Source organism: Anomaloglossus baeobatrachus, chromosome 10, assembly GCF_048569485.1.
Source record: "Anomaloglossus baeobatrachus isolate aAnoBae1 chromosome 10, aAnoBae1.hap1, whole genome shotgun sequence".
Lineage (NCBI taxonomy): Eukaryota > Metazoa > Chordata > Amphibia > Anura > Aromobatidae > Anomaloglossus > Anomaloglossus baeobatrachus.
The window spans coordinates 157,311,123-157,332,615 of NC_134362.1; the positions used below are offsets into that span (position 1 = coordinate 157,311,123).

The 21,493-nt window shown below is 53.5% G+C and overlaps 1 protein-coding gene across 1 annotated transcript in view; it reads left to right on the forward strand.

Moving 5' to 3' along the window:
- The window catches only part of BRD7 (bromodomain containing 7), a 161,801-nt gene that overhangs the window by 16,509 nt on the left and 123,799 nt on the right, over positions 1-21,493 (forward strand). The window contains exons 4-5 of the mRNA XM_075325740.1: positions 1,461-1,515; positions 16,303-16,447. Coding sequence (XP_075181855.1) covers positions 1,461-1,515; positions 16,303-16,447 — 200 coding nt within the window. The remainder of the gene's footprint in view (positions 1-1,460; positions 1,516-16,302; positions 16,448-21,493) is intronic.

The following is a 21,493-nucleotide window of genomic DNA, read 5'->3' on the forward strand; positions in this document are numbered from 1 at the left end:
GTGTATATTTTTTATTTTTTTAACCCTTTAATTTTCAATGGGGCGAATGGGGGGTGATTTGAACTTTTAGGTTTTTTTGTTTTTTTTTAATTTTTTAAAACTTATTTTTTAACTTTTTTTTTTTATTTTACTAGTCCCCCTAGGGGGCTATTGCGATCAACATTCCGATCGCTCTGCAGTATCTGCTGATCACAGCCACAAGGCTGTAAACAGCAGATACGCTGTCTTTCTCTTTTGCTGTGCCCCGGGCACAGCGAAAGTGAAACCAAGTCATGTGTAGTACAGGAGTCATCACATGACCCTGTGCTACCATGACAACTATCGGGAGTCACGTGATCGCGTCACGTGACTTCCGGTTTCGGGTGGTAAGTAAATGCTTACCGCAATCGCGCTTATAATGGCGCTGTCATGTATTGACAGCGCCATATAAGGGGTTAATCGGCACGAGCAGATAACGATTCTGCTCGTGCCTAGCAGGCACACATCTCAGCTGTGAAAATCAGCTGAGATGTGTGCCGATCGCGGCATGCTGCCGCCGGAGGACCGCGGGCAGTAAGATTATGTCATTTAGGACGTAATTTTACTGCCCGCGGTCGTTAAGGGGTTAATAAGCTGAGTTCTTCTCATTCTGAAGGATGCAGCGAGTCCATGATGTTATATCTACAGCCCCATAATTTTTAAGTTTTAATAGTTTAGATCTAATTGCCGATGGTAAGTGCAATGGCACACCGGGGCATAACGATTGCGGTCACATCCCTGGTGATGGAGGAAGTCTGCTGGCTCACGTTTCACCTGGATGTGCATCTGAGGACACACATTCAAATGAAGTGTATTGTGCAGAGACTCACCGCGTTCCTGCACAGCAATACAAACTGCCGGCCAGTCAGAGGCTGCAGCTGATATCTGCATGGCAGTAACCTCATGCGTTTTGTCGCTTACATACCAAAGTCAGTTGCCAGCTTGGGGGAGCGAAGAAAAGGTGAGTAGTATGATTATGTTTTTTTTAAAAAATTATAGTGGGACATATATACCAGGATAGGGGGACATATTTACCAGGATAGGGGGACATATTTACCAGGATAGGGGGACATTACTACATAATGGGGGAGGCGGGCAATTCATATGTCCTTATAGGATTTAGAACGCTTATACATCTGACCAACACGGAGGGGAAGGTCCAAATATTACACCGCACCTATTGGACTCAAGTTACGCCACTGATGGGACACCCCATAATTTAGCCCTTTTTGTTAAAAACGAAAAAAAAGAAAAAGAAAAATTCTGCTCAAAGTTACAGCTCTCTAGATGGACTGCAGTGAATTCCTGGTAAATCCCCGCACATGCTTTTTATACTGTTATACCATAGTTGCTGATGTAAGAGTTTAGAATGTTCCACATCTCAAATAAAAGGTAAAACCTTAGGATAATTGTGAAATATTCTGCTTTTCTATTACATACAGAAGAACAGACTCCTCTGCAGGAAGCATTGAATCAGCTGGTGAGGCAGCTACAAAGGTGAGAGATTACCCCGGCATATTCTCCGAACATGTGTAACAAGGCGGGGCTTCTCCCACAATCCAAAGACACTCATGGGGAATTTACATTGGGAACCCCAGTGGGGACAGTGATGACGTCTGTATAGTGCTCTGTAATGTTAGTGTGCTACGTAAGCATGCAAATTATATTTACACTTATGAGACAAGCTAAATGCACCCTATTAAAATATGCTTTAATAAATATATATATATATATATTTCTTTATGGTTCCTATGGGAGACCCAGACACTGGGTGTATAGCTTCTGCCTCCGGAGGACACACAAAGTACTACACTAAAAAGTGTAGCTCCTCCCTCTGAGCCTATACACCCCCTGGAGAACCAGATCTAGCCAGTTCATTGCTTTGTGTTCAGGAGGCATACATCCACACATGCATTCTCATCTGATTTTTCATTTTTGGAAAGATTTTGAAGAAAACCGGGTCCAAGTCTGGACCCCCGGCATGTCCCTTCTCACCCCACTGTGTCGGCGGTGTTGTTAAGGTTGATTCCAAGGCTGGAGCCTTACATGCCGTGCTCCTTCACCATCCCTCGGGCTCTGGCTTGAAGTGGGAGCCAGCACTGTTCTCCATGCTTGGCAGGAGACCGGTCTCCATCCGCAGCCCTTCAGGATCCTGCTGGACGGAGCACTCATCCTCAGGGACATGGCCCTGCGTCTCAGCAAGCTAAGTACCTGAGACGTTTATGTTCTGGGGGTCCCTGTACTTTTATTATGTGGGGAGAGTGTGCTGAGTGTTTTTTGTGACATTTCCGGCGGGTTCTCTGGCTGTCGCCTGAGAACCGCGCCGATGGTGCCTGCGCGCCGGCCGCACCGCTCAAATTTAGGCCCCGGCTTCGCCGGAGGCCTACTTTCGGTTTCACTGCCCTCGCATGTCATTCATGCAGAGGGACAGTGTGGCTCCGCCCAGCGGCCGTTCTGCACAGGGGAGAGACACTCCTCACTGGGTACATGTCTCCTCCCCTGTAAGTCTCTTTGGCCCTCCAGATCCCGCTCTCAGGGTTGGCCCCGCCCCCTCTCCTCGCTCCGGCGCCATTTTATCAGCGTTTTCTCTGCAATCAGCACTGGCTGCAGCATCCCTGCTGAGGTGCTTGGGGGTCCGGGCTTTGGGATCTGGAGGGCACACAACACCGCTCCAGCGGTCTGGTAAGCCACAACCTCTGGTTGTGGGCCTTTGTATATACTCTCTGGGGGTCACTCTGGCAAGAGCCCCCACTTCAGCAGCATGTCTCACACGAGGAGCAAGGCTCCAAAGCTATATTCAGTATGCACTGCATGTAAGCTCGTGCTGCCTGATCCGAGCACCTATCCACATTGTGATGCCTGCTCTAACCTGACAATGCCTCAGCCTGGAATCGCCCCCCCAGTGGTCTCTCCGGCTGCTCCGGCTCCTGTGGCTGAACCCCCGGCTTGGGTAGAATCCTTCTCTAGGTCAATCTCCCAGTCTTTTGCCGACTCCATGGGACAGCTGTCCTGGACTTTGCTGAACATGCATCAGCCCCCTTCACAGGGTGCCTCTGCTGCTAGGGCTCTCTCAGCGGAGCTCACAGAGGATTCATCATCTGGTCCTAGACCCCGTCCTCCTAAAAGGAGACGCAGGGCTCCCTCTCCTTCCTCGTCCCACGGCTCTGTTTCAGAAGCTGACTCGCCGGACGAGGAGGATGCCTTTACTGGGGGCTCGGAGGCTACCTCCATGTTGCCCCATTGATCTGTCCGAAAGTGACTCAGATGTTAGTGATTTGATTGCGTCCATTAATTCTGTACTGGACCTCAATCCGCCAGTATCAGAGGAGCAACCCTCTCTGGCAGAAAAGCACCAGTTTACCTTGCCTAAGAGAACAAGGAGTGTGTTCTTTAACCACTCCAGTTTTCAGGCCACTGTGACCAAGCCCAGGGCCTGTCCTGACAAACGCTTCCCAAAACGTGGTTCTGATGACCGTTTTCCCTTTCCACCTGAGGTGGTCAAGGAGTGGGCTCATTCACCAAAGGTAGACCCCCCGGTGTCTAGACTCTCAGCCCGGACCGTTGTATCAGTGGCTGATGGCACCTCTCTTAAGGATTCCACAGACCGCCAGGTTGACCTTCTGGCCAAATCTGTATATGAGGCGGCAGGGGCCTCGTTCTCCCCATCTTTTGCAGCAGTGTGGGCTCTCAAGGCCATCTCTGCTTCTCTAGAGGAGATGCATTCCCTCGCCAGGGAATCTATGCCCGAAATGGTTGCCTTATCGTCCCAAGCTTCAGCTTTTTCATCCTATGCCATGTCTGCCATGCTGGAGGCTTCTCACCGCACTGCGGTGGCTTCGGCTAATTCCCTCACTATCCGCAGGATCTTGTTGCTTCGAGAGTGGAAGGCAGATGCTTCTTCAAAGAAGTACCTTGCTGGACTCCCTTTTGCTGGGTCCAGGCTGTTCGGTGAACAGCTGGATGAAATTATTAAGGAGGCTACTGGCGGGAAGAGTACTTACATGCCACAAACCAAAACCAGGAAACCTGTCCAGGGTTGGAAACAGTCGAGGTTTCGTTCCTTTCGTTCCTCCAACTGGTCGTCCTCTAAGCCCTCGGCCTCGTCCACTAACTCAGCCAAGGACCAAAAATCCAGCTGGCGCACAAAAGCGCGTCCACAGAAGACCGCAGGAGCTGCTGCCACTAAGGCAGCCTCCTCTTGACTATCTGTCCGCGCCAGCAACGTCCTTAGTCGGTGGCAGGCTCTCCCACTTTGGCGACGTTTGGTTTCAACACGTCTCCGATCAGTGGGTGCGGGATATCATCTCCCACGGCTACAGGATAGAATTCTCTTCCAGCCCGCCAAACAGATTTTTTCTGTCAACTCCCCCCTGCTCCAAGGCCGCCGCCTTCTCTCAGGCCGTGGCATCCTTGCAGGCCAACGGAGTAATTGTACCGGTTCCCGCCCGGGAACGGTTCAGAGGTTTCTACTCAAATCTCTTCCTAGTCCCCAAAAAGGACGGTTCCTTCCGGCCCATCCTGGATCTCAAGCTTCTCAACAAACATGTTCAGATGCGGCATTTTCGCATGGAGTCTCTGCGATCAGTCATTGCCTCAATGACCCAAGGGGATTTCCTGGCATCCATCGACATCAGAGATGCCTATCTGCATGTGCCAATTGCAGTTTCACACCAGCGTTGGCTACGTTTTGCAATCGGAGAGGAACATTTCCAATTCGTGGCTCTCCCCTTCGGGTTAGCCACGGCCCCTCGAGTATTCACCAAGGTCATGGCAGCAGTGGTTGCGGTTCTTCACCTCCAGGGGTTGGCAGTGATTCCTTACCTGGACGACCTTCTAGTCAAGGCTTCATCCAGCGCAGACTGTCAGCGGAGTGTCTCGCTCACTCTCGCCACTCTAGGCCAATTCGGGTGGCTTGTCAATCTGCCCAAATCCACTCTGACTCCGACCCAGAGGCTCACGTACCTAGGGATGCAGTTCGAGACTCTGCCGGCACTTGTGAAGCTGCCCTTAGTCAAACAGCAGTCCCTCCAACTGGCGGTGCGCTCTCTGCTGAGGCCCCGCCGTCATTCCATCAGGCACCTAATGCAGGTGCTGGGTCAGATGGTGGCGTCAATGGAGGCTGTTCCCTTTGCCCAGTTCCATCTGCGTCCTCTGCAGCTGGACATTCTCTGCTGTTGGGACAAGCGGACTTCCTCCTTGCACAGGCTAGTGGCTCTGTCGCCACAGACCAAGAGCTCTCTTCAGTGGTGGCTTCGGCCCCTCTCTCTGTCTCAGGGGCGCTCCTTCCTGGCCCCGTCCTGGGTGATCCTCACCACGGATGCCAGTCTATCCGGCTGGGGAGCGGTATGTCTCCACCACCGAGCGCAGGGCACTTGGACTCCGTCCGAGTCAGCCCTCTCGATCAATGTGCTGGAAACCAGAGCTGTGCTTCTAGCTCTCCTAGCCTTTCACCACCTGTTGGCGGGCAAGCACATCTGAGTCCAGTCAGACAATGCGACAGCGGTTGCCTACATCAATCACCAAGGCGGGACACGCAGCCGCCTGGCAATGTTGGAGGTTCAACGCATCCTTCAGTGGACGGAGGACTCCAAGTCCACCATATCCGCAGTCCACATCCCAGGCGTGGAAAACTGGGAGGCAGATTATCTCAGCCGTCAAACGGTGGACAGTGGCGAGTGGTCCCTGCATCCGGCAGTGTTTCAGTCAATCTGCCGCAAGTGGGGCACTCCGGAAGTGGACCTAATGGCATCCCGTCACAACAACAAGGTTCCGGTTTACGTGGCTTGCTCCCACGATCCTCAGGCCTTTGCAGCGGACGCTCTGGTTCAAGACTGGTCCCAGTTTCGTCTGCCCTACGTGTTTCCCCCTCTAGCTCTCTTGCCCAGAGTTCTGCGCAAGATCAGAATGGAGGGCCATCGGGTCATCCTCATTGCTCCGGACTGGCCCAGGCGTGCTTGGTACCCAGACCTGCTCCATCTGTCCGTAGAGGTGCCGTGGCATCTTCCGGACCGTCCAGACCTTCTCTCACAAGTTCCGTTTTTCCGCCAGAATTCTGCGGCTCTCAGATTGACGGCGTGGCTCTTGAGTCCTGGATCTTGACGGCTTCTGGTATTCCTCCTGAAGTCATCTCCACTATGACTCGGGCTCGGAAGTCTTCCTCGGCCAAAATCTATCACAGGACTTGGAGAATTTTCCTGTCCTGGTGTCGCTCTTCCGGCCATGCTCCTTGGCCTTTTTCCTTGCCGACCCTTCTGTCCTTTCTACAGTCCGGTCTGCAGCTAGGACTATCCCTCAATTCCCTCAAGGGACAAGTCTCGGCTCTGTCAGTACTGTTCCAGCGGCGTATCGCCCGGCTGGCTCAAGTGCGCACCTTCATGCAGGGCGCGTCTCACATCATTCCGCCTTACCGGCGGCCCTTGGATCCCTGGGACCTCAATTTGGTCTTCACGGCCTTGCAGAAACCCCCCTTTGAGCCTCTTAGGGAGGTTTCTTTGTTTCGTCTTTCACAGAAAGTGGTCTTTCTAGTGGCCATAACTTCCCTCAGGAGAGTCTCTGATTTGGCTGCGCTCTCTTCGGAGTCACCTTTTTTGTTTTTTCATCAAGACAAGGTGGTTCTCCGTCCGACTCCGGACTTTCTCCCTAAGGTGGTGTCACAAACCACCGGGGGGGTCACTCAGAAATCCCCCGCGCTGGCTACCAGTACGTCACAATCGGGGGGTAACAAGTGGGGTCACCCCTCCTTTATACCTCCCGACCGACAGACAGAGCACGTGACGCGCTCTCTAGCGCCCCTCTTATAGTCAGGCCAATTATGGAATTGCCCGACAATAAGCAAGGAGGCCGCTATACTACTTATGCCGATTATTGAAGGGTCCCCGGTGAGAGTAGGGTATATATTCCCCCGACCTCCGCGGGCGGAATATATAATATCTCCCCGAATCTCACTGGCCTCCCCACAATAATCCTTGGCACAAACTCGCTGCCACCAACCGCTTCACGGTAACTATTAGCCGAACACACAGACGTGGGATTCAAGATCGAGATAACAGAACAGCCCAAGATTAATTATATAATTTAATCAGCCTAAAGCACACTAGAAACTACAATATATACAATAGGGAATCTACAGAATATACATATGTCAGAGTACAGTTACAATCAAAGCATGGGTTACAAACAGGCATACACAGTTCCAGCAGTTACCTTGTTGCGTCTGGCCACAGGGGGGCGCTGTACCCAGGTTTCTAGGATCCTTCCCACAGATGTTTCCTACACGTGCCCCCAGCGAAAAGACCACTGGAAAATGGCCGAAGTAGGGTTATCAACCTGGCCAAATCCAGGTCCCCTCCTACCTTCGTGACCTCACAGGGAGCACTGCTCCACCCCTGGCTTGAGTTATGGACAATATCCCAACATGGAATATGGGCCATAACTTTGCCTGGGAGCGTCGTAGGCGGACGCCAACGCTCTCATTGTGACAGTTATGAATTTAGCTACAGAACGAGGGGACTCATGACCTGTCTGCCAGTTCCCCATTGGCTGATATCACGCCTGGGGCATTTCCCAATGTCCTGCTCCCATAAAAAGGGGGTGCCGGCATCGTCCACATGCGGAGACACCATTTTTATGGTTGCCATATTTATCGGAAATATGGCTTGCGAGATATGAACCATTTTTTACTGGAGTCGTTCTGTCTGGCTATTTCCATAGCCTTGCTAATGAGATACAGCTCTTGTTACAGGGTGACGGCAGGGAGTCATCCTGTGTCCATTGTTCCCACACCACCTCATTTCCATATCACAGGACATGGCCATGGAGGTGTAAGTGGAACACTGAGAAAAGAAGGGAGGGGGCACTGCCAGGGAGTGATGAGGGACTATGACTGGAGTCATAATTCATCTTCATATCCCGGGATTTGCCTCACACCTCCCCCCTTTTGAGGGCGCTAGGGGGCAGCACACTCCGGTGTTCCCCCGTGCGCCCGTCCGCGACCTCTCCTTGTCGGGACAGCCCGTCTGCGTTACCGTGGTCACGGCCCCTTTTGTGGCGAATGGTGAAGTTGTATTGCTGGAGCGCAAGGCTCCATCGCAACAATCGCCCATTCGTCCCAGAGACGGTGTGCAACCAGCTGAGGGGATTGTGGTCCGTCTCCACGATGAAGTGGCGCCCGTATAGATAGGGTGGCAGACGCTGCAGGGCCCACACTATGGCCAGGCACTCCTTCTCCATCGTGGAATAGGCAACTTCCCTTGGTAACAGCTTCCTGCTCAGGTACAAGACTGGGTGCTCTTGGCTCGCAGAGTCCACCTGGCTGAGCACCGCACCGAGGCCGAAGTCACTGGCGTCGGTCTGTACTACAAACGGCCGCGTGAAGTCGGCTGCCTGTAGCACGGGCGGGCTGGACAGGGCGTCCTTTAGGGCCCGGAAGGCTGTCTCGCAGTCCATTGTCCAATCGACTGCAGAGGGCAGCTTCTTCTTGGTGAGGTCCGTCAAGGGCTTTGCCAGGCTACTATAGCATGGAACAAACCTCCTATAGTACCCGGCGGTCCCCAAGAAGGACATCACCTGCTTCTTGGTCCTGGGGGTGGGCCAGGATGCGATGGCCTCCACTTTCTCAGGCTCGGGCTTCAGTGTTCTCCCGCCTACCCGGTGACCGAGGTACTGGACCTCGCTCATGGCCAGCTGACACTTTCCCGGCTTGATGGTCAAACCTGCCCGGTGGATCCGCCTGAGCACCTGTGCTAGATGCTCTAGGTGGTCCTCCCAGGTGGGACTGAAGACGGCAATGTCATCTAGGTACGCGGCCGCGTACCCTTCAAGTCCCTTGAGCAGGGTGTTGACCATCCGCTGGAAAGTGGCAGGGGCATTCCTCATCCCGAATGGCATCACCGTGGACTCGTACAGTCCAAATGGGGTAATAAAGGCAGAGCGTTCCCTGGCCTTGCGAGTCAGGGGGATCTGCCAATATCCCCGGCTCAGATCCATGATGGTCAGGTACTGAGCCCCGGCCAACTGATCGAGCAGGTCATCGATGCGTGGCATTGGGTACGCATCGGCGACCGTGACCGCATTGAGCCCCCTGTAGTCCACGCAGAACCGAGTGGTTCGGTCCTTCTTAGGGACGAGGACTACAGGTGAGGCCCAAGCGCTGTTGGATGCCTGGATCACCCCCAGCTTCAGCATCTCGTCAATCTCCTGGCGCATGTGTTGCTGCACCTCCAGGGAGACCCGATATGCTGAACGCCGGATCGGGGGATGATCCCCAGTGTCCACGTGATGGACAGCCAAGTCAGTCCTTCCGGGCTGGTTGGTAAACAACCCCCGGAAGGGGTGTAGGGTGGCCCACAGCTGGGACCGTTGGTCCTCCAAGAGCTGGTGGCCAACCTCCACATCCTCAATGGATCCGCCTGCCCTAACCTGGGCTAGCATATCCAAGAGGGTTTCCGCTTCTCCCTCCTCGGGCAGGTTGCACACGGGGAGCGCACATGCCTCCCGCTCATGATGTGCCTTCATCATGTTCACATGGAAGGGCTTCCGCCTTCCACGGGCAGGGTCCAGGGTGACCAGGTACGTTACAGGGTTGAGCTGCTGGTACACGAGGTATGGGCCTTCCCAGGCTGCCTGAAGCTTGTCCTGTGGTACGGGGATCAGTACCCACACCTTTTGACCCACTTGGTAGGTCCTCTCACAAGCGTTCTGGTCGTACCAACGCTTCTGATCGGCCTGGGCTTGAGCCATATTGTCGTGTACCAGTTGCGTCAAGGCCTGCATTTTGTCCCGGAAGCGCATGACATACTCGATAACCGACACTCCAGGGGTGTCCAAATCCCCTCCCCAAGCCTCTTTCACCAGAGCCAGGGGGCCCCGCACACGTCGCCCGTACAGGAGCTCAAACGGTGAGAATCCTGTTGAGGCCTGTGGAACCTCCCGGTAAGCAAATAACAGGTGTGGGAGATACCGCTCCCAGTCACGCCCATGGGAGTCGACCAACATCTTAAGCATCTGCTTTAAGGTGCCATTGAACCGCTCGCACAGGCCATTAGTCTGTGGATGGTACGGGCTGGCCACCAGATGTCGCACCTGGACTTGCTTACAGAGGGCCTCCATCAGCTGGGACATGAATTGGGTCCCCCGGTCAGTGAGCATTTCCTGGGGAAAACCCACTCGGGAGAAAATCTCCAGCAATGCGGTGGCCACCTTGTCAGCCCGAATGGACGACAAGGCCACTGCTTCTGGGTACCGGGTGGCATAGTCCACTACCGTCAGTATGAAGCGTTTCCCGGAGCTGCTGGGGATGGCCAGCGGGCCGACCAGATCCACAGCCACCCTCCTGAAAGGCTCATCGATGATGGGCAGAGATACCAGTGGGGCTTTGGGGCGTGGCCCCGCCTTCCCCACTCTCTGACAGGTTTCACACGAACGGCAGTAGGCAGCCACATCGGCCCCCATTTTTGGCCAGTAGAAATGCTGGTTTAACCTGGCCTTGGTCTTAGCGATCCCTAGGTGTCCGGCCATCGGAATCTCATGTGCGATCCGCAACAACTCCGTCCGGAACGGATAGGGTACCACCAACTGTCGGTCCCTGGGCCACGCCTCCGGTGAACCCTGCTGGACCGTGGCCCGGTACAGCCGTCCTTGGTCCCAGACCACTCGCTCCGGGTCCGAGTCCGAGGGAGGCTGTGCCGCCTGCTCCTTAAGAGCTTTCAGGCTGTCGTCAGCTTCTAACGCTGCCTGAAACCCCTGACTAGATGTGGCCAGAATCGACGAGACTGTCACATCTTCAGTCAGTACCCCGGGACCTGTGTCCTGGCCTCCACCTGACTCGGCTGCCACTTGGTCAGAAGGGGAAGAGCTATCGGACCTCCGGGAGGCCCCTTGGCTTCCAGCACTCCCACTGCGGGTGACAGCGGCCACAGCCGCTGCGACCGTGGGTCGTGCCTGCTCCTCCTCCGTTCCTGACCAAGTCGCCGGTTCAGGCAGACCTACCTGGCTTCCTGACACCCCGGTTGTGGGGGAACCATGCACCGAGATCTTACCTGGGAGCACTTCCGCTCCTGGACCGGCCCCAATCTCACCTGCCTGTTCCCCTCCTGCAGCAACAGAACCCCGCTGTGAAATCTCTGGGGACCCCACATTTGCTGTGGTAGCCCCCACCCCACACACTGGTCCTCCCCCTGCAGCACCCTGCTCTCTGCTTATCCCTGCAGAGGGCAACAGATCCCAGCTCACAGGCTGATTACTTGTAGAGGCATCGTCACACCTTTCTCTGACCCCCTCCCCTGTCACAGCTGCAGCTGTGTGTGTGTCTATGGTGTCTATGCAAGCAGAAATATCAGAGTTCACTCCCTCCTCCCTTACATCATTCATAGATAACACATTAACATTGTCCGGAGGCATGTCAGTACTGGCTGAAGGTTCAGCCCTCGGTTGGGGCCCAAACTGGGAGGTTATCTGCCCCAAATCTGTCCCAAGTAGCACGTTTGCAGGGATCCGATCAGTTACCCCCACCTCCCTCACCCCTCGCCCTGCGCCCCAGTCCACATAAATGTCAGCAACAGGCAGCGCCGGGTCAGTGCCTCCAATCCCGGAGACAGCGAGGGTTTTTCCAGGGATCAAGTCTTGGGGGGACACCATCTCAGGCCGCACCAGAGTCACCTCCGAGGCGCTGTCTCGCAGTCCTATGGTCACAGACCGGCCGACGGTGACAGGTTGGAAGCTGTCCAGGGACCTACCACCACCCCCACCCACACAATACACCTTGGGCGGCCCTTGGGACGGGGACGGAGCCGGGGCCTTGGGACGCTGAGGGCACATGGCCTTGAAGTGTCCAGGTAGGTTGCACTGGTGGCACCGTCTTGGTTCCGCCACGGGCCTGGAGAGGGGAGTTGAGGGGGACACCCCCTGCAGTCTAGGGGCAGGTGGGGCAGTCGCAGAATTCATCTTACCCCCTCTCCAGGTGCTGCTGGTGGCCGCTCTCCTGGCCTCAGGGGCCCGGTTGTTGGTGTAGTCATCGGCAAGGGCAGCTGTAGCCGTGGACCCCTTTGGCTTCTGGTCTCGGATGAACTGGCGGAGATCCTCAGGGCAGTTCCACAAGAGTTGCTCCGTGATGAACAAGTCCAGGATCTCCGGTCCGGTGGAAAGCTGCAGGCCTTGGGTCCAGTGGTCGGCAGCTCGGGCAAGTGCCCGCCGGTGGTCAGCCCAGGAGTCCTTTGGTCCCTTCTGTAGGCTCCGGAACTTCTTGCGGTAGGACTCCGGGGTGAGGTTGTACTGTTGGATCAGGGCCCGCTTGATGGTGTCGTAGCCCTGATCTGCCTCAGCAGGCAAGTCCCCAAGGACATCCAGGGCCTTACCCCTTAAACGGGGGGTCAGGTATTTGGCCCACTGGTCCTTGTCCAGATGGTGCTGCAAGCAAGTCCGTTCAAAAGCAGTCAAGAAAGAGTCCAAGTCTCCATCCTTCTCCAGCACTGGGAAGTCCTCAACACGGACCTTTGGAAGTTTGGTGTCTCGAAGGTCACATGTGGCTGATGAGGGCCGGAGCTGAGCTAGCTGCAGCTGGTAGTCACGGTCTGCCTGTCGCTCTCGCTCTTCACGCGCTGCCTGCCGCTCTCGCTCCGCAGCCTCACGCTATGCGTGCCGCTCTGCCCTGCGCTCTGCCAGGAGTTCCTTGTAGCCCTTCTGGTCTCCAGCCTGGAGAAGGGCCATAGCCATTTGAAGAAGGCTATCCGAGCCTCCCAGGCTCGGTGGAATGGCACGTGGTGATCTGCGGCACGCTGCAGAGCTAGGCGATTCACTGTCCCTTTCAGAGCGGAGGGCTGGCATCTGGCTCGTTGAGGAACCTTGGGTGAGCTCCTCCTCATCTTGTCCAGCAGTGCCAGGTTGCGCAATGTCCTCGGCAGAACGGTTTTCTGGCGTCGAGCTCCTGGAGGACTCGTGGGCAACCTCCTCATTGCTGTCCACAGCACCGTCCTCCCTCTCTTCGGCTCCTGCCTTAGCATTGGCCAGTTGCATAGCTCTGCTCCTGGTGCCATCAGCCATTCTTGCAGACTTTTGGTCACTGACACAGAACTGACACCTGATGCCTCCACACACCTTACAGTATCTGCACTCTGACACTCTAGTGTTGAGCTAGTCTGAAGACCCCAGCAGCCACAGCTGCTGCAGGCAGTCTTTAGTGTCTGGGAGTATGGGTCTCACACTCACACACACTATTATCTCGATCCCACCGCTATGCCACCAATATGTCACAAACCACCGGGGGGGTCACTCAGAAATCCCCCGCGCTGGCTACCAGTACGTCACAATCGGGGGGTAACAAGTGGGGTCACCCCTCCTTTATACCTCCCGACCGACAGACAGAGCACGTGACGCGCTCTCTAGCGCCCCTCTTATAGTCAGGCCAATTATGGAATTGCCCGACAATAAGCAAGGAGGCCGCTATACTACTTATGCCGATTATTGAAGGGTCCCCGGTGAGAGTAGGGTATATATTCCCCCGACCTCCGCGGGCGGAATATATAATATCTCCCCGAATCTCACTGGCCTCCCCACAATAATCCTTGGCACAAACTCGCTGCCACCAACCGCTTCACGGTAACTATTAGCCGAACACACAGACGTGGGATTCAAGATCGAGATAACAGAACAGCCCAAGATTAATTATATAATTTAATCAGCCTAAAGCACACTAGAAACTACAATATATACAATAGGGAATCTACAGAATATACATATGTCAGAGTACAGTTACAATCAAAGCATGGGTTACAAACAGGCATACACAGTTCCAGCAGTTACCTTGTTGCGTCTGGCCACAGGGGGGCGCTGTACCCAGGTTTCTAGGATCCTTCCCACAGATGTTTCCTACACGTGCCCCCAGCGAAAAGACCACTGGAAAATGGCCGAAGTAGGGTTATCAACCTGGCCAAATCCAGGTCCCCTCCTACCTTCGTGACCTCACAGGGAGCACTGCTCCACCCCTGGCTTGAGTTATGGACAATATCCCAACATGGAATATGGGCCATAACTTTGCCTGGGAGCGTCGTAGGCGGACGCCAACGCTCTCATTGTGACAGTTATGAATTTAGCTACAGAACGAGGGGACTCATGACCTGTCTGCCAGTTCCCCATTGGCTGATATCACGCCTGGGGCATTTCCCAATGTCCTGCTCCCATAAAAAGGGGGTGCCGGCATCGTCCACATGCGGAGACACCATTTTTATGGTTGCCATATTTATCGGAAATATGGCTTGCGAGATATGAACCATTTTTTACTGGAGTCGTTCTGTCTGGCTATTTCCATAGCCTTGCTAATGAGATACAGCTCTTGTTACAGGGTGACGGCAGGGAGTCATCCTGTGTCCATTGTTCCCACACCACCTCATTTCCATATCACAGGACATGGCCATGGAGGTGTAAGTGGAACACTGAGAAAAGAAGGGAGGGGGCACTGCCAGGGAGTGATGAGGGACTATGACTGGAGTCATAATTCATCTTCATATCCCGGGATTTGCCTCACAGGTGGTTTCTCCTTTCCACCTTAACCAGGACATTTCCCTGCCTTCCTTTTGTCCGGCTCCTGTTCATCGCTTTGAAAAAGCGTTGCATACCCTGGATCTGGTGCGGGCGCTCCGGATCTATGTGTCTCGCACCGCTGCTCTTAGGCGGTGCACGTCTCTTTTTGTGCTAACCACAGGTCGGCGTAAGGGCCTCTCTGCTTCTAAGCCGACCTTAGCCCGTTGGATCAGGTCCACCATTTCCGATGCCTACCAGTGTACTCAGGTGCCTCCCCCGCCGGGGATCAAGGCACACTCGACCAGAGCTGTCGGTGCCTCTTGGGCTTTCAGGCACCAGGCTACGGCTCAGCAAGTCTGTCAGGCTGCCACTTGGACTAGCCTGCATACCTTTTCAAAGCACTACCAAGTGCATGCTCATGCTTCGGCAGATGCGAGCTTGGGCAGACGCATCCTTCAGGCGGCTGTCGCCCATTTGTGAAGTTAGGCTCTGCCTACTTCTCAGTTTTTCTGTTTATTCCCACCCAGGGACAGCTTTGAGACGTCCCAATGTCTGGGTCTCCCATAGGAACGATAAAGAAAGAGAATTTTGTTTACTTACCGTAAATTCTTTTTCTTATAGTTCCGTATTGGGAGACCCAGCACCCTCCCTGTTGCCTGTTGGCAGTTTCTTGTTCCGCGTGTTATCACCGGCTGTTGTCGTGGACAGAGTCTCCGGTTGTTCCGGTTCTTGCTCTGTCTTTACTTGTGGGTGGCTATTCTCCTTCAGCTTTTGCACTAAACTGGCTAGATCTGGTTCTCCAGGGGATGTATAGGCTCAGAGGGAGGAGCTACACTTTTTAGTGTAGCACTTTGTGTGTCCTCCGGAGGCAGAAGCTATACACCCAATGTCTGGGTCTCCCAATACGGAACTATAAGAAAAAGAATTTACGGTAAGTAAACAAAATTCTCTTTATATATATATATATATATATATATATATATATATATATATATATATATATATATATATATATATATATATATATATATATATATATATATATATATATATATATATATATATATATATATTATGTGTGTGTGTGTGTGTGTAATCCAGGGGTCTCAAAAACACGTGGCCAGCAGGCACCGTAGTCCGCTTGATGATCACAGTCCACTAACATCAGCGCTTTGTTACCCTCTGAGATCTTATGAAAGCAGTAAGGGTGTACTTAATTGTTCACACACTTTCTGCATTTTGGCTTAGTTTTTTGTGTAATAATACAATGCATTTTATTATGTGGTGTTCTTCTTGGGTTGTATTTACCTGATTTTAAGACCTAAGTACCAGATGTGGGTTTTTATGTCCTTTTTAAATGTGCAAATTGATTTGAAGGATCCTGGTCCAGTAATCCTTTCCTACCTGCCATTTTACCAATCAGGGGCCTCTTCTGATTTGTCGTTTCGGTGCATACCTCATAGTTGTAGAATGACACCGGCATGATGTTGCGCTGGGCCTTTTAATCTGAAGAGGCACTGAGGATGACGGCAGGTAGCTGGCAGTTTGATCACTGATGTGGCCTCTGGACCAGGGTCCTGCAAAATGACTGATAAATAAAATCGTAGAATTCATTGTAGGTGTATCTACCTTTTTCTCTTGACTCTTATCTATTTGGTTGACTTACCCACAAATCTTCATTACCTTTTGTGTTATGAGAAACTTGTTAAATTGTAATAAATCTTCCTTTATTTTTCGTCTTATAATTACTTTCTATGTCTTTGCTTTTCACAGAAAGGACCCCAGCTCTTTCTTTGCTTTCCCTGTCACGGACTTCATCGCACCAGGTTATTCCATGATCATTAAGAACCCAATGGACTTCAGCACGATGAAGGAGAAGATTAGGAGTGGAGAGTTTGAGTCCATAGAAGACCTCAAGGTATGACCACGATCAACCATAGCATCTTTCTGGGAAAACCATTGAGCCTCTGTGTTGACCGATATAGATATTTACATTATATAAGTATGTATGTGTGTGTATATATACCATGTAGTTTTATTGTCTATCATAAACTTTATAGTTCCATAACAAAAAACAACTTTCCTTCCGTATAAATGAATAACATAAACAGCCATGCCACAGGTATATTGAGATAAGGTAAATGTTGCAGCTTCGCCAATCTCCGTATTCCCAGCCGCATCTCACACTTGTATGAAACGTGTTCACCAAACGCCTATCTGGCTTTAGTGCACCTTTCCTTGCAGAGCAGACTAACCAGCAGCCCCGCCTTGCTCCAGGCTCCACACTGCTGAGCAGACAACCAGCAGCCCTGCCTTCCTCTAGGCTCCACACACTCCACACTGCTGAGCAGACAACCAGCAGCCCTGCCTTCCTCTAGGCTCCACACACTCTACACTGCTGAGCAACCAGCAGCCCCGCCTTCCTCCAGGCTCCACACACTCCACACGGCTGAGCAGACAACCAGCAGCCCTGCCTTCCTCCAGGCTCCACACACTCCACACTGCTGAGCAGACAACCAGCAGCCCCGCCTTCCTCCAGGCTCCACACACTCCACACTGCTGAGCAGACAACCAGCAGCCCTGCCTTCCTCCAGGCTCCACACACTCCACACTGCTGAGCAGACAACCAGCAGCCCTGCCTTCCTCCAAGCTCCACACACTCCACACTGCTGAGCAGACAACCAGCAACCCTGCCTTCCTCCAGGCTCCACACACTCCACACTGCTGAGCAGACAACCAGCAGCCCCGCCTTCCTCCAGGCTCCACACACTCCACACTGCTGAGCAGACAACCAGCAGCCCTGCCTTCCTCCAGGCTCCACACACTCCACACTGCTGAGCAGACAACCAGCAGCCCTGCCTTCCTCCAGGCTCCACACACTCCACACTGCTGAGCTGACCTTTTTTTTTAAAAAAAAAAAATAAATAAATTAAATTAGAATTCTTAGAATTCTCATTCACCATTCGTGCTTTTTCCCAGTAGGCCCAAGAGATCCGAGAAACCAAAGAATAAGGCTATGTGCGCACTAGAGATGTGAAGTTTCTCGAGAAAATCTTCTCGAGAAACTTCTGGGAGTGAAAGATTTGCTGACCTCCGGAAAAAATCCGCGGCAAAACCGCATGCGGATTTGCCGCGGATTAGCCGCGGATTTGCCGCGATTTTCCCGCGGGTGGTTCCCTGCGGATTTTTGCAGTCTGTACTGCAGAAATCCGCGGGGTACCTGCGGATTTAATGGACATGTTCATTTTCTCAAGAAAGTTTCTCGAGAAACTTTTCTCAAGAAATTTTCTTGAGAAAAATCCGCACCAGTGCGCACAGCTTTTTCTTTATCGTTCCTATGGGAGACCCAGACCATGGGTGTATAGCTACTGCCTCCGGAGGACACACAAAGTTACTACACTCAAAACGTGTAGCTCCTCCCTCCCAGTATATACACCCCCTGCTAGCCAGTCCTAGCCAGTTTTTTGCTTTGTGTCAGGAGGCACATGCATCCTTTTTTTTTTTTGATTTTCATTTTTTCTACAGATTTGGAAGAAAAGCGGGTCCACTGGACCCCCGGCATGTCCCTTCACACCCCCCTGGCGGCGGTGCTGTTAAGGTTGATTCAGGGCAAGAGCCCTTCATGCCGCGCTCCTTCACCATCCCATGCTGGGGCTCTGGCTTGAAGTGGGAGCCAACACGGTTCTCACTGCTTTGCAGGAGACCGGCCTACATCCACAGCCCTTTGACAGGACCCTGCTGGACGGAGCACTGGACCCCCACCCCACCAGGGACTGGACCCTGCGTCTCAAAGCTAAGTATAGAGACGTTATTCAGAGGGTCCTTCTGCAATGTGGGGCACTTTATTAGGGGGACAGTGTTTGACTTTGATAATGCTGCTTGTACTGTGTTTCCGGCCGGTTCCACTGTTTTTTTCTGTGTACCGCGCCGATGATGCCTGATTTTCGGCCGCATGTTTAACTCTAGGCCCCGGCTTCGGCCGCGGCCTAGTTTCGTCTCGTTCCCCTGCATGTCAGTCATGCAGGGGGACGCTGCAGCACCGCCCGCCGGCCGCTCTGCACAGGGGAGGACACTCCTTGTTGAGGAGATGATTCCCTCCCCTGTACATTTCTTAGCCCTCCGATTCCCGCTCCTGGGTTAACCCCCGCCCCCCCCCTCACTCTAGCGCCATTTTCTCAGCGTTCTTAGTACGCTGATCGGCGCTGGCTGCTCTGCAGTGCAGAGGGAGTGAATATCTGGGGGGGGGGCTGGGGGTCCAGGCTTGGAACCTGGGGGGGCACTCACAGCGGCCTGACAAGTCACAACCTCTGGTTGTGCACTTTTATATACTATCAGGGCATCGTGAAGGAGTTAATGCTTTATTATAGAACCTCCTCCTCAGCAGCATGTCTCACTAGGAGCAAAGCTCCAAGGCTGTACACTACATGTTCTGCATGTAAGCTCATATTGCCTGAACCGGCACAGGCCATACTGTCATGGTTCTTAGGTGGTGGTGCCTCAGCCTGGAGTCTCCCCAGGCTGAACCCCTGTCTTGTGTTTTCTACTCATTCTAGACAGAGCCCCTCACCTCTGCAGCAGGTCTCACAGAGCGAGGCTGCAGGCTGTTTTTTATTATCCACTGCTGGTAGTCTCGTACGGCTGTACCGAGCTCATAACCGCTGTGGCCCCTCAGCTTGGAGCCTCATGCATGGTCCCTCCAGCTGCTCCGGGTTCGGTGGCTGACCCCTGGGGGAATCTCTTTTTCCAGGGGTCGGCTGTCCCGGCATCCCCTGAGCATGCAACCCCCTTCTCAGGGCGTTTTCTGCTTGCTCAGCAAAGCTCACAGACCCCGTCCTCCTGACAGGGAGACGCAGGGTCCCCTGTCCTCCCCGTCCCGCAGCTCCGATACGAGCTGACCCACTGGACGAGGAGGATGTCTCTATCAGGGGCTCGGACGCTGCTTTACGTACTTTGATCCGTCCGTAGATGACGGGGATGCGAATGATTAGATTGTGTCCATTATATTGGACCTCCATCCGCCTGTATAAGGGGAGTATTCCCCGCTGGCAAAAAGGCATCAGTATACCTTTAACAAGACGAGGAGTGTGTTCCTTAACCACTCCAGTTTTCAACCCGCTGCGTCCAAGCCCGCAGCCTGTCCTGCAGATCCCACAGCGGGGTTCTGCTGCCTGTCTCCCCCTCCCATCAGAGGTGGTCAAGGAGTGTACTCATTCGCCAAGCGTGGCCACTCCGGTGTCCAGACTTTCAGCCCGGATAGTTGTATCAGTGGCTGACGGCACCTCTATAAGGATCCCACGGTACATTAACTTTGTACTGGACCTCAATCCGCCGGAGTTACCTTATCTAGGTGAACACAACGTGTGTTCCTTAACCACGCCAGTTGTCAGGCCCCTGTAACCAGCCCAGGGTCCGCTCTGACAGTCGCTTCCCATGAAGCGTGATTCTGAGGACTGGGTTTCCCCCGTCCACCAATGATGGTCAAGAGGTGGGCTCATTCACCTCAGGTGGCTCAGCCCGGACCGTTATGTCAGTGGCTGATGGCTCCTCAGAGGAGATGCATTCCCTCACAGGGACTCTATGCCCAAGACGGTTGCCTGAACTTCCAGACTTCAGTCTTTCCATCCTCTGCCAAGTCTGCCATGCTGGACACCGCACAGCAGTGGTTTTGGCTACTTTCCTCGCTATCCGCAGGTGTGGCTTCGGCAATGGAAGGCAGATGCCTCTATAGAGGTTCCTTGCTGGGCTCCCCTTTGGTGGGACCAGTCTCTTCGGAACCAACTAGATGAAATTTAGGAAGCTCTCGGCGACGAGAGTTCTTCCTTGCCACAAACCTAAACCAGGGCAGGAATCAGTTGAGGTTTCGGTGGTTTCCGTTCCTCCTTCTGATCGTCCTCTAGCTCGGCCTTAGTTCATAGAACCAAATGGCTTGAAGCTGCGTCTTCAGAAGACCGCAGGAGATGCTACCTCGGAGTCAGCTTCCTCCGAGCTATCTGGCCACGCCAACCACCTCCTTGGTCGGTGGCAGGCTCTCTCCACTTGGCGACGTATGGTTCTACCACGTCTCCGTTCAGTGGGGGCGAGTTTATATCTCCCATGGCTACAGTATGGAATTCTGTCCACCCGCCAAACAGATTTTTTCTGTCAACTCCTCCCGGCTCCAAGGCCGCCGCCTTCTCACAGGCCGTGGCATTTCTTGCAGGCCAACGGAGTAATTGTTCCGGTTCCCGACTGGGAACGGTTCTGAGATTTTTGCTTAAATCTATTTCTAGTCCCCGAAGAGGGCGGTGCCTTCCGACCTGGATCTTTAGCTTTTCAAGCATGGTCAGGTGTGGCGTTTTCACATGGAGTCTCGGTCTTGTTCCGTGTGTTTTTCACCGGATCAATCAAGAACCCAAGGAGATTCCCTAGCAGCCATCGGCATCAGGGATGCCTTTCGGCAAGGATCAATCGCAGTTTCACACCAGCGTTGACTACGTTTTGCCATCGGAGTGGTCCAATTCGTGGCTCTTCCCTTTGGGTTAGCCACGGCCCCTCGAGTATTCTCCTTGGGGCTGCTGTGATAGGGTCCTGCACCCCTAGGGGTTGGCAGTGATCGTTTGCCCTGGACGGTTTTCTTCTCGGGGTTTCATCCAGCGCAGACTCTTAGTAGAGTACTTCGCTTACTCTCGCCACTCTAATCTATTCGGGTGGCTTGTCATTCTGTCCAGGTCCACTCTGACTTCGCACCAGAGGTTTTCAGGGACGCAATTCGAGACTCTGTCGGCACTTGTGAAGCTGCTCTTAGTCGATCAGTAGTCCCTCCGGGTCGACGTCGTTCTATCAGACACCAAATAAGGTGCTGGTCAGACGGTGGCGTCAATGGAAGCGATTCCTTGCCCAGTTTCTCCTGCGTCCTCTGAGACTGGAGGGTTTCCGCTGTACACGCGACCTCCCTCCTTCTCGGAGAGGTGGCTTCGCCACTGAC